This window comes from Bombyx mandarina, chromosome 22, assembly GCF_030267445.1.
Source record: "Bombyx mandarina strain Sakado chromosome 22, ASM3026744v2".
NCBI classification, from domain to species: domain Eukaryota; kingdom Metazoa; phylum Arthropoda; class Insecta; order Lepidoptera; family Bombycidae; genus Bombyx; species Bombyx mandarina.
In genome coordinates, this window is record NC_143228.1 from 1,744,418 (window position 1) to 1,758,925 (window position 14,508).

Here is a 14,508-nt window from a genome sequence, read left to right on the forward strand (position 1 = left end):
TTATGGGTTTCGTAATAAAATAAAGTACCGTACACATAGGGAACATTTATAAAATTCGTAGTGAAGCTAAACCGATACAAGGTTTCGTTTGTCGGTTGTTCAGAAAATGTAATCCGATTTAAAACATTCATTTTTATTATTACACACGTAATCTGAGATTCAAATATGACAAGTTAATTATTGAAATATGTATTGGTATTAGCATATCAAGGTTCAAAATTATTTTAAATATTTTCTTATTTTCCACATGTGGTAACACAACGAAATATAAATGAAGGAGCATATTACTAATTAGTAGATTACAAATAATTTAATGAATTCACTTAAACAAGCTATTCAATTATTTTTTACTATCCATAGTAGACTGTTTATTAACTGAACCTCACTACTAAGCCACTCTCTTCGGATTCGATTAGATACAATGATCAAGCTACATTTTCCTCTGCTTTATGTGTATCCGGAAATACAGACAAGACAAAAACAAATGCACTCAATTCTGACCAAACATGTCACACGAATACAAAATGCTATTTAAGGTCTATTAAACATTTAATAAACAAGGTGGTCATAGAACAAAGATTTTCAAAGCGGCATACACAATTGCATCGCGGCAAAAATCAGCAGGAGGACAATAGATACTGGGGTAAAATAACCCTTTTCATGACGAAGAACTACCTACTACTTTTCTACCTACTACTTAAACTTTTACGATTCACTTACCCGATTTTCGAGTTAATTGTTTCTTTATTATTGTGCTCGTCAATCCCAAATGAAACCATTGTGGAATTGTGCTAATTACCAAAATATTTTCAATAACCTATCAATTTATAACGATTCTAAATACAAAGAAGTTCAAATTTTAAGATGGCTGATTTTACTTTAATTCTTACAGTCCCTATCCCAAGCAACGTAGCTTTTTATCGTGCGTTCCGTTGTTTTTTTTTTCAAAATCGATACGCTCCAATGATTGATGCGTTATTAGTGATATCCTTAGATTTATTGCTTCGCTCGGATGTTACTGATAGCAAACATTTCTTTGTTTACATGGAGAAGTGGGCTATATGTAACATCAAAGTGAAGTTAAGTTTTTAACAACAGATAATTTTCCAACTAAACGGCATATTCTCAAACCATTTGCGTATTTGTTTGTATTTGGTGGAAGATGGCTTGAGTTGAGATGGGCTCATGATTTTTTCGGTGCTAAGGGAGAACTACAGATCATGGACATACGTGAAGGCCTCCACCGCTTGAGACATGAGGTCGAAATTTTAATTGTACTAGGTACCAATCTCTACCGGTATCAACCGGTAGTTTCAATAGGCAAGCTAGCATACGGCCCGTCTGATGGTGTATTAGGTGAAGAAGGCAATGTCATAGTGCTCAGCATGGACCTTTTCTAATGTTTTTGCACAAATAATTTATTATAAGATTGAAAAGGTTTTAGCACATCGACTGCCATGTAAGTCACCAGAGCCCTATACGTGGCGCACTGAAGTAATTATTTCAGTTTTTGTTATTAAGGGGTCTGGATTGCCCAACTTTGCCTTCTTTTGTTTTCAATGTATGTTTAAGTGTTTTAGATCTCTTAGATATAGGATCATTCTCAGTATCTTAGGATTCGTCTTTCTCAAATTTGGTCTTGGACCGTAGAAGAGAGTTCTATCCTGAGCCGAACGGCACAATATACATCAGGAAAAGAAATGTGGATTAACGTAGGATGCTCTGCTCCAAAGGAGATCGGCAGTTAAAGTAGCTATCACGGGAGCTCATAGGTATTTTTTTTTATTGCTTAGAGGGGTGGACGAGCTCGCAGTCCACCTGGTGTTAAGTGGTTACTGGAGCCCATAGACATCCACAACGTAAATACGCCACCCTCATTGAGATATAAGTTCTAAAGTCTCAACAATGGCTGCCCCACCCTTCAAACCGAAACGCATTACTGTAACACGGCAGAAATAGGCAGGGTGGTGGTACCCACCCGCGCGGACTCACAAGAAGTCCTATCACCAGTAAGTATGCCTATGGAAATGACAAAAACTTGAAACAAGGTTCAATTATGTCTTATATCGCGCGCTCAATCCTTCAAATCGGAACCTACAACTGATTCAGCGTTAAAATAAGATGATGGTTCCTATCCGTACAGACTTACAACCTTTATATTTATTTGTGCTACGAATGATATGATCAAACCGCCTATTTCTGCCGTGAAGCAGTAATGCGTTCCGGTTTGAAGGATGGGGCAGCCGTTGTAACTATACTGAGACCTTAGAACTTCTATCTCAAGGTGTGTGGCGCATTTACGTTGTAGATGTCTATGGGTTCCAGTAACCACTTAACACCAGGTGGGCTGTGAGCTCGTCAACACATCTAGGCAATATAAAAAAAAAAAAAAACGTTTCTTAAATTTATATTAGCATATAAGTAATTTTACTAATTTTAGTGTAGCTTGACGGTCCGAATTGTATGCCATGTCTTTGAATTGTGAATTGTTTACGCCGGTAAAGAGCAACGGACTTAAATGTAACTCATGGTAATAACCGAATCAATTACTAACAGCCGTCAAATATAACACACGGGTTAATTGAATTTAAATTTGCTATACGAAACTTTTAAGCGTATTTTAGAGTCTCATAGCTGGTTGATATTAGTATTTAATTAGTATGTAGTATTTAATTGTACTGGCCCCGGTCATCGTTCTCGTCGAACCCGTCGCTTGTCACGAAGGGCTCGATGAGTAAATTAACCCACAGACACAGCCCACTGAGTTTCTCGCCGGATTTTCTCAGTGGGTCGCATTTCCGATCCGGTGGTAGATTCTGCGAAGCACGGCTCTTGCTAGGGTTCGTGTTAGCAACGTCGTCAGGTTTGAGCCCCGTGAGCTCACCTACTAGTTAAGGTTATGCTGGTCCAAGGCTATCAGCTTAGGTAAGAAAAAAAAAATTCTGGTAATAGCACGTTACGTATTCATGTGTTCGGCACACACTTCTCGATTTTGTGCCCAATCGCAATCGCTTCGAGTTTTCGTAGTAGAATTGCCGTTCTCCTAAATCCAATTGGGTAGTTTCGATTGCATTACGATGTAAATGGGTTTTCGTTTTTTTGTGTTGCGGGTGATGGAACTCGCGGCCCAGCTGCTGTTAAGTGACTACCGGAGCCCATTGATATTACTATATTAAGGCCTGACTAATTGACTCGCTGTCAAACTCTTTAGCCAGAAAGAAGGCCTTACTGTTTCGCGATGGAGACTGACAAGCAGCCGTCTGGGGTTAATAAACCCTACCAACGGTAGCAAATTTAGAACTAATAATTTTTTTGTTGAACTTAGAAATAGTAGTTGGACCTATGTATCTTACCTATTTTTGTCCCAATAAGTTCGTGATTTAAAATGTGTGATAGCCGTTATTCGACACAATTCAGACTTCGACTTAACGTTTAGAGGGAATCTGAGTGAACAACACTGTAAAATGTAAGAAAGTAAATGAAATCGTCGTGGCCTAAAGGATAAGACGTCCGGTGCATTCGTGTTGAGCGATGCACCGGTGTTCGAATCCCGCAGGCGGGTACCAATTTTCCTAATGAAATACGTACTCAACAAACATGAAACGTGAAGGAATAACATCGTGTAATAAAAATCAAACCCGCAAAATTAAACTATAATTTGCGTAATTACTGGTGGTAGGACCTCTTGTGAGTCCGCACGGGTAGGTACCACCACCCTGCCTATTTCTGCCGTGAAGCAGTAATGCGTTTCAGTTTCAAAGGTGAGGCAGCTGTTGTAACTATACTTGAGACCTAAGAACTTATATCTCAAGATGGGTGGCGCATTTACGTTGTAGATGTCTATGGGCTCCATTAACACCAAGGGCTGTGAGCTCGTCCACTCATCTAAGCAATAAAAAAAATGTAAAATGTATGGGTTCTCATTACTACTTAAGTCTAGGTGGACTATCACTTAACAACAACAAAAATCTAACCATAAACACTATCAAGTAAATATGTTACAATGAACATCTTTCAAACAAGCATTTGAACAAACTAGAGTCACAGTTTCACCCAAGATTAAACCATTTCGTCCGACATAGGCTCCATCAGATAAGAAGCGGGCACATAAATAGGTTAATGTCGATTCCCATTACAATACACTGTCACGTTTGAGATGTCACAGATTGGAGAGACGAAAGCAAGATGGCCGCCCAGATATACTTAATTGAGGAACTTTAAAAAGCTCGGATGTACTTTTATGATAATAGCTGTAGATGGTATTGGGCTATTTTTTTTGGAAGACTAAGCATCGGTATAAATGACCATGTCATTAACAATGCTAACGCGTGATAGATACCAGGAGTATATTTGTCTTATTTCACTTTCCTGCTTTTATTTAATGCCTACTAGTAAAAAGCTATTATTTTCATTACTGAACAAAACTTAAGTTCGATTTGAATTTTAAAATATCCTTTCAATGAGATTGAGCTTTTAAATTCATATTTACATTCATCTCTCAACTCCTTGTCAGCAGCTGATGATTTCCGCCGCTCTTGCCAATATCTGAACATCTTGATATCCCGACCCATGGATAATATTGTCTTCTTAAAGACAACGATGCTTACTATGAAAAATGCTCACTGAGTTTCTTGCCGGATCTTCTCAGTGGGTCACGTTTCCGATCCGGTGGTAGATTCTGCGAAGCACTGCTCTTACTAGGGCCAGTGCTACCAACACTCCGGTTTGAGCACCGTGAGCTCACCTACACGTCAAGGAGAAACTGAAATACCCTCTCAAGGCTATCAGCATAGGTATAAAAACAATGAAAAATTTAGCTATAAAACTTTAGGAAATTACTAAAACAAACACACGACACGAAAGCGTTATTCTAGTTTTAATCGTGGCTAATAATTCAATTTATTTACACGGCAGACGGTCTCAGGATCAGTCGATTGTAAATTGTATCGGATTGAGATTAGGTCAAAAACTCATTTACGTAAATCGAAACGCAGATAAAACTAGACAAAAAAACGTGGCGCCCAGAACCCGTGTCGACTCGACTCACTATAATGGAGAAAACTAGAAGAAGACACGCATGAAACTCAGACATTTCTGGCAGTCTCTGAGTTTTATGCTCTAAGTTCCACTTTTACGCTTAAAAATTCTTAGAAGTGGCATACGTAACTCTATCACATATTTTTTGTGAAGAAATAATAGGATATTTTATTAAGATCACGAAATATCTTAGACTAAACCTTCATCTCGCTTCATCTCGCTCGTGTAGATACACTCAAAGTCCACATTAAGAATTCACTAAAAGAACGCTCACTTACTTATACAAAGTACCTTGGCCAAGTTGTAAGGGACTATTGTACTAACAATTAATGTTATTAAGTAACTAAGTTATCCGAAGGTTGTATGTCGGAGTGTAACTTTTTATTGGAGTTCACGATAGGGCTGCCGGATCGTTTCAAACAAGCCCTTCTGATTTCGTACTTTTTTACCACAATATACTGATGAATGTGCTCACTGGCCGCATGATGCGGATGGATTACCGCAGTCTTTGTTTGTAGGCAGTGGCTTGGCTCTGCCCCTGGTATTGCTGAAGTCCATGGGCGACGGTAACCACTCACCATCAGGTGGGCCGTCTGCCCGTCTGCCTACAAGGGCAATAAAAAAAAAACATGCCTTTGGAAATAACAACAATAATACCTTAAGGCATTTGGGCGAAGTCTGAATTTCTTTAGTGTGAAAACAGCATTGATTATTTTTTATATTAATCGATGTTTAGCAGCCCTATTCGATTACGAAATATTATTGAGCTCATATTACAAAAAGGTTTTTTTTTTATTCAACAATATAAATTGATTGATCTCACAAATAAATTCTGTTAATTAATATCATTTGTTATTGTATTTTATTGGTTTTTGCTGCAACAAAACTCCTTCCAGCTTTGCATGGGATTTGATACGTGATTAAAATGAGATTTATATCTTAATTAAATATACACAACTTATAAGCGTAAACAATTAATATATTGGTGACGAACAATTTTCACGGTATTTAAAATCAAATCTCTAAAATATAAATAATGATATCTTATTAACTGTACGATGTAGGCAGCGGCTTGACTCTGTTCCTGGCATTGCTGAAGTCTATAGACGACGGCAATCACTCACCATCAGGTGGACCGTATGCTCGTCTGCCAACAAGGGCAATAAAAAAAGTAGTTTTATTCAAAATTAAGGTAGAATATTCGTTATTACACTTAAGAATTCGACTTTTTTTATTGGCCAGGTTAAAATAAATTCTTATGGATTTGGTATTTAGAAATTATTAGGGCACACAAGTGCTTGAAGTCGTCGTGGCCTAAATGATAAGACATTCGGTGCATTTATATCTAGCGATGCGATGCGATGCATGTTCGAATCCCACAGGCGGGTACCAATTTTTCTAATAAAATACGTACTTAACAATTGTTCACGATTGACTTCCACGATGAAGGAATAACATCCTGGCATAAAAATCAAACCCGTAAACATTATAATTTGCGTAATTATTAGTGGTAGGACCTCTTGTAAGTCCGCACTGTCTACTTCTGGCGTGAAGCAGTAATGCGTTTCGGTTTGAAGGGTGGGGCAACCGTTGTAACTATACTGAGACCTTAGAACTTATATCTCGAGGTGGGTGGCGCATTTACGTTGTAGATGTCTATGGGCTCCAGTAACCACTGAACACACGATGGGCTGTAAGCTCGTCCACCCATTTAAGCAATAAAAAAACAAACACCCCGTAAGGTCCAACATCCTCTTCGAGACACGAGATCTAAATCTCTAATAATTAATCGCAGAAATATGCGAATTAGTTGATACCTACTACCTACCTAAACCTACCTTTCACAATACCTCCTATAGTCATTAAAAGTAAAATTCAATCAAAAATGTTAACATTGTTTACTTGTTAATGAAACACGAATCGTATGGTAAACACGCGACGGCTTTCGCCCGATGTTTACTGTAGCGATAACAGTTATCGGTGACGAAACAAATTGCCGAGCTTAACCGGGCCAAATAAGGCTTTCCGTATAAATGCGATTTTGTTTACGCGCTTCATAAATTTGATACTTGAAAATATAAAAAAAATACCGCTTTTATGGGCCGCCGTATTTGTTTAGTAATTTATTAATAATATTTTGATAGATTTTAATGAAGAGCATACGTGCTATTTATTGTTAAATGGAAAACAACGACAGAGCAAAAATAGACAGGGTGTTATTATCATTAACATTGACAATTTATTATCAGTGAGAACCTAGGATCCTACATCAATCACAACACATCTCAAGTTCTTGAAATCTGTAAAGAAAGTGACTGAAGCAAACACGAACCACGAGCACTTTGAAACTACTAAACAGACCTGTGTGCTTAGTGCGAGTTACTTAACGCTCTCGATAGCGACAAAGTTAAGTCAAACTACTATGCAGTTAGAACAGCGCCCCTAGCGGCAAACGTAGGCAAACGTTCCAACCGTATACAAATTTGAATTAACTTTTACGCTATCGAGAACGTTATAAAACTCGCACAAAGCACACTGGACATTGATATTACGATACGCCGATAAACCGCTACAAAATTATCTATTAAGATCTATAGCATGTGTGTAACGAGCTTTACTGCCAAGCACTTCCGTATGTTGAGCTTCACAAGGAATACTGTCATACGACTTTTTAATTTTTTTATTGCTTAGGTGGGTGGGCGAGCTCACGGCCCACCTGGTGTTAAGTGGTCACTGAAGTCCATAGACATCTACAAAATGCCGCCACCCACCTTGAGACATGAGTTCCAAGGTCTCAATTTTTACCGTACAACGGCTGCCCCACCCTTCAAACCGAAACGCATTACTGCTTCACGGCAGTAATAGGCAGGGCGGTGACACCTACCCGTGTAGGCTCACAAGACGTCCTACTGCCAGTAAACTAAGTTTATATTTGCGGCTCTTAATTTATGTATTGTGTTCGTCGAAATAACAATTAATGATGTCCGATCATTAATGTCGATATTTCAATATTAATGTCAAATTGCATTTGATAGGTGAACCAGCTCACGGCCAATTTAGTGTTGAGAGATTATTGGAACCCATATATCTGATTACACGAAAACCGCCGATCACTTGGAGTTCTATATATAGAGGTACATATCTCCCCTACCTATTCGATTGTAGCCTGTGAAGCTATACCGGCTTCACGCGGACGGGTATGTGAGCTCACGGGCTCAACTTGAAAGAATTTGCTAACACTAGCTCTAGCAAGAACAATGCTACGCAGAATCTATCACTGGATTGGAATCGGGACCCACTGAGAAGATCCAGCGAGAAACTCAGTGGGAATTTATCATAGTAAAGATGATAGTGAGCATCGTTGTCTGTAAGAAGACAATATTATCCATGGATTGGGATTCCAAGATGTTCAGATATTGGTAAGAGTGGAGGAAATCATCAGCTGCTGACAAGGAGTTGAGAGATGAAAATAAAATATTTATTTAAAAGCTTAATCTCATTGAGAGGATATTTTAAAATTCAAATTGAACTTAAGTTTCTGTCAGTGGGTTGTGTCGATGGGATTTAAATATGATGTTGTATGAGATCTGTCCCAGCTTACAAACCAGAAGTGTTTCGCGGCGGAAATAGGCAGGAAATGGTGCATACTCAAGTAAACGTGCAGAATGCGCTACTACCAGCAATTACTTAATTTTAACATACCTTGTTTTTCCTTTATCGGTCGCTCGTAAACAGCTATTATGTACATACTTGTTCCCCTATTGGTATCTGCCTGCGGGGTATGAACACCGCCATTGTCGCGTAGCTTGTTGAGAGTACACTAGATAGGTATATAAAAATTTACGACTCAACGACTTAATATTCAGAAATTTGAATTTAAACGATTATTGTGAAAATTTAAAGATTTTAATTAGGCTCTATCGATAAATTTTACACATGCCATAACTTAGAAAATTTAATATTCAGGCTGAATAATTTTACACGAATCGGCATTTGACCAACTATTCATCAATTAAATAGTGCGATTTCACTATTATAATAGTACATTACATGTTAATAATAAATTAAACAAATACATTATCTAACTTAATGACTTAGTGCGCACGACGGGAAGTCGTTGGATGCGGAAGGCGGAGGACTGCATTCCGTGGAAGGCATTGGGGAAAGCTGCTGTGGGCAGATAAAGCTGATGATGATGACGATTCTCTAATTAGTCCATCGGTTCCGTAAATACATCAATTTTGAAACGATATTTCAATTCGAGGATACTCATACAAGAATAAGTTTATTGTGTGGTTCTGTACAGTTTGTTAAGTCTACTACACCACGCGTTAAGTGGTTTTCAGAGTCCAAAAACATTGAACGAATAGCCGTTATATAATTAAGGATTTGTTATTCCAATGGACGGAATCACCACAGCTATCGTGGTATGACCGGTACAGCTTAAAATTTAATGAACTTAGTGCTCATCGTCAACTTTCTCTTGCTATTTACAATTTTTAACTGTTTAATGTGCAAAGGATTTTTTTTCTCAGAAAGTTTCCCAATTTATAAAATAGACGCAGCTTAAATTCAAAATTTGAATATAGTGAATTAGATATTACTTAAAATTTTCGTAGTATAATAATCTCAGAATTCAAACAATTTAAAATATCATGAGCTTCTTTAATTAATTATCAAGTTTCAAATGATTTACCAAATAGTACTATTTCGATCCGATCTCCCGATTTCACGAATCACAGACATAATTAAATCTACTTTTATTTCGTCATCCGTGGTGACTGCACTACGTGGTGACTTTCTAGAGTATTCGAAACGACGAAAATAACACAATTTTGACTAACTCGGTGGTGCAGTAGATAGCACCCCTGACTGTTGCCCCTAAGGTCGTGGGTTTGATATCCACATCGGGTGAACATTCGTGTCATGAACTATACTGATCCCTTAGAACTTATACCTCAAGGTGTGTGGCGCATTTACGTTGTAGATGTCTATGGGCTCCAGTAACCACTTAACACCAGGTGGGCTGTGAGCTAGTCCACGCATCTAGGCAATAAAAAAAAATGAAGTTTGTTTGCTCTTTGTCTGAATGTTTATTATCTATAAATGCATATATCTAAACGTTTATTTGTCAGTGTCTAGTGCCCATTACAGTTGTCTTTCCTAAAGTTGGCCGGGTGCTCTTGCCTGATATTTTCCCAATTATTTTTTTGTTTACAATTAACGAGACGCCGGATTAAACCGTAAAAGTAATTTTAATTATATTTACTGAATCATTTTAATGTTACAACATTACGTGTAATCTGCTAATCTTTACACGTCTTATCTGAATCATACCACGGGCTACAGAACTAAATTGCTACTGTGTTGTATCTTAATTGTTATCAATTGTTTAAGCGGTTTTTATTGTTGGCTTACATAGAAATGTCCAGAAAAAGTAAGCCAAGTTGCATCCAAAAAGGATATGAGACGTTTTACTGGTTGCTTATTTTAGTACTCTGGTCTTTATAAACGTTACATTAAAACAATTGACAATTGCTGCAGTTATCAAAACTATGGAATGAAAACTCTAACATAGTGTCTCCATTGCACAATCATATTATCAAGTGTCTCTGTTTACTATATTATTTGAGATATAACATGGTGAGTCATTTTATTCCAAACTAGCGGCCCGCTCTGGCTCCACTCGGATCTTTAGCTATAATAGTTAGTCGTGTCGTCGTGGCACTTTTTGTAAATAATAATGTGTTCTACAAAGTCGTACCTACTACATTATTTTATTCTATCATATTGTGGTTTTTGCAGGGCACGCGATGTAAAGAATATTTTAGGTATTTTTTTTACACCTTGAGTTACATTATTGGAGTTTTAATAAGGATCTCTACTTTTTTTTCAAAAAAGATTATATCCTATGTCACTGAGGAATAGTGTAGCTTCCAAACAGTGAAAGAATATTTCAAATCGGTTCAGTAGTTTCAGAGCCTATTCAATACAAACAAACAAACAAATCTTTTCTCTTTATAATATTATATAGACAAGTATTTCACGAAATTTTTTGTCCTTCAAATATGACTATCATTCTTTAAACATGTCCGAAGTGCAATATTGAACCTCACATTAATAAAAACGCTGGGCGTGATTTCCTAAGCGTCGCCATCCTGACACTATTCTGTGGTACCATTTATTTTTTTTCCCTCAAAACGTACCAAAACTATCCAATTAGTCACGCTGCGGTTGGGATACAAAACGATGAACTGTTGAATAACGACCAACTGAATTTTACATTCATAATGATAGGTTATATTTGAGCGTGACGAAATTTATAGTTTCTTGGCATTTTTTGTATGTATTCATCATGTGGGTTTCGTAAATTATTTAAAGATATATATTTTTTTCAAGTTATTGTCTATCCAAAATCAAAAGCTTAAATTTGTAAATATAATAAAAATATGGCCTTCATTGCGGTATGTTTTGTAGATATATCCAATTGAGGGCTTTAATAAATTAAAGAATAAAGTGCATATTAAAAAAACAAAACTAAACATATCCCCGCTATTTTGCGTCTAGCAATGTGATCGTTTGATTGAAATAAACATGGAATTATTAGCACAAACATCACCAAACATAGTCAACTTAACGAAAATTCTCTCAAAAGTCTCAAAATCTATATATTAATACGTGAAGCAAAAACTTTGTATCCCTTTTTACGAAAATTGCGAGGACGGAGGAGTGTGAAATTTTCCACACTTCTAGAGAATATAGAGAAGAAGTGCACAATGCTAATATTTTTTTTTAATTATGCATAAAAGATACATTAAATCAATAAAGAAAACATTACACACACTACATACCATGTATTTAACGCACACACGCATGCATACTATTTATTGTCAAACTTTTGTTCTTGACGTCTGTGTTCAAATTGAGAATAGATTAAATATTGTTTGTCTTTATTAATATTTTTATAGTGTAGTCTTGGCGAAATTTGTGATTATAGAAGTATAAAATACAATCATAATAGTGTACAAACTTACAATTCCAATTAATTATAGTCGAATTTCGACTACTGCGGGACCTCTAGTATTAAATAAATTCACGAAACGTTTCTGTAAGAACGATCATCGTTCAAAGACCCCAATCGCTCTAACCACAACAAAACATTTACTGGGTTCAAATAATTAAACAAAAGAAATACAAATTTGTATTAAAAGTTCAACGTTGTACCTCGAGTTAACACCAAGACAAATCTTACCTCAACAATTCAAATATTGGTCAGCTTTCAAATACTCAAACATTGTGTATTGTTTTAGGTGATGCGTGTATATATGTGAAGTAATGGCGGGAGGGGTTGCGCTCCTCGTGCTATGGGTGGTCGCAGTCACAGCTGATGGTAAACACGGTGAGTTCTTGACACATTTATAAAGGTTCTTCGGTGATTATTTTTAAGCGGCTTTGAGGTTAAGCTCTAATTTACTGATGGTAGGACTTCTTGTGAGCCCGCACGGGTAGATACCGCCTCGCCTATTTCTGCAGTAATGCGTTTCGGTTTGTAGAATGGGGCAGCCGTTGTAACCATAACTGAGACCTCAGTACTTATATCTAGACGTGGGTGGTGCATTTACGTTGTAGATGTCTATGGACTCCAGTAACCACTTAAAACCAGGTTTTATTTTATTGCCTTATAGGCAGACGAGCACACGACCCACCTGATAGTGAGTAGTAACCGTCGCCTATGGACGTCAGCAATGCCAGAGGCAAAGCCAAGCCGCTGCCTACTTTTTTAACGAGCTCTCAGCCTCTGTCTGGGCTGTAAGCTCGTTCACCCATCTAAGCAATAAAAAATGTTGCTTAAGAATTCTTCAACGGTTGAGTATCAATATTGAATGCGTTCGAGTGTTTTTGGTTAATTAATTCTCTACAAGTACCTTAATTCATAATTTAGAATCCTATATAGAAAGTACCAAATGCAATTTAAAATTGATTTAAACTTGATATGATCCAAATATTGATAATAAGAATCGGTGAAATATTGAATAAAGTTTCAAAGGAATGATTTTACGCTTAAAATCTTCATTTTACAATTTTTGATGTTGCGAATTTCTTATAGTTACCGTATTTGTGAGCTTCATATCATATTATTTTATCATTCTAAAAATTTTAGTCCCACAAACTCAAAAACAAATTTGTATGCGTGAATGTGAGTCTTCTTTTTCTTCACGTTATCCCACTAGGTGGGGTTGGCACAGCTAATTTTTCTCTTCCATTCGCTTCTATCAGCCGTCATCTCAACACTCACTCCTCTCTCTCTCATATCGTCATTCATCATTTCGTCATTCATGCGTATGTGTGGGTAAAGTAGAGAATTGTTTATTGGAAAAGAACAAAGGAACAAGAAGTTTTAATTTGTAGTTCTTAACAGTAACTTAAAATAAACTTGAAAATAGTATTGAAATAATTAACGACATGTTAAATACTAAACAGAATAAGTACATTAACAAACGTGACACAATTACAAATATAGGTCAAGCCATTACGCACCTAATTAAAAAGACCCCCAACTTCCATATCTCAGTAGGTAATTAACGTTCCCCGTAATTTAGAAAAGTTAAAATTTTCTCGGCAGAACATTTTTCAACATTATCTTGTCTCAAACTTAAGAAGGTGCCGAAAAAATGCAAGTAAAAATAAAACTTTAAAGTTTACAGCTAATCTACAATCAGATAAGTACTCGCACTGACAAAAAACACTCTCTTCGGAGAAAAAAGCTCTTTGGTGAAAAAAAAGAGGCAAAAAGCTGTCACGCTTAAACGCGGTTCAACGACTGATCACTCACTACCTAAACCTGAAAATACAATCACATTTTAAAGTTTGTATAGAATTAATTTTTAGCTCTATATAATATTATAGAAAAGTTTGTCGCAGTGTTCATGTTGTATAATTTTTTAACAAATGTAATGATCAAAGTACTTATTTTTACAACATTACTTTATCATAGAACTCAATTATTACTAGACAATAGATTGTACGAAGCACACAAAATTTACAATGAAAAGTAGACTTAAGTAGAAGTAGAATTTAAAACAGAAATTCATATAACTTTATCTACCTTACACGCTTTTAACAAATAAGCATTGTAATTAAAATAAACAACAATCCATCAAATGTAAGACATTACAACTCACGAGCATGACAAACCCATTAACAGCAAAGCCAAAATCTGTATACACGAAGACAAGAAAGTGTTAGCTCACACGGTGAGGCCGCAAAGCTTCACGACCATAGATAATCCTTCAATATCACTCTGTTTGCTCTCCCGCCTAAACTAATGTGAATTACTGTTAGAGTGAGAGATAAAGATAGCTGTATTGCAGGGTACAGGTATAAATACAACACTAAATGTATACCACAAAGAGGTTGCGTTAACAACGAATCTAGGTCGATGTTTGAACGTGTGAAAATTAGTGTTCGCCG

General features: G+C 36.6%; 1 protein-coding gene across 3 annotated transcripts in view; it reads left to right on the forward strand.

The window, feature by feature from the left end:
- LOC149500281 (netrin receptor UNC5C) overlaps positions 1 to 14,508 on the forward strand; it is a 185,400-nt gene that overhangs the window by 106,302 nt on the left and 64,590 nt on the right. For all 3 annotated transcript variants that reach the window (XM_089737023.1, XM_089737024.1, XM_089737022.1), the window contains exon 2: positions 12,348 to 12,436. In XM_089737023.1, coding sequence (XP_089593149.1) covers positions 12,373 to 12,436 — 64 coding nt within the window. In that variant the 5' untranslated portion in view covers positions 12,348 to 12,372. The remainder of the gene's footprint in view (positions 1 to 12,347; positions 12,437 to 14,508) is intronic.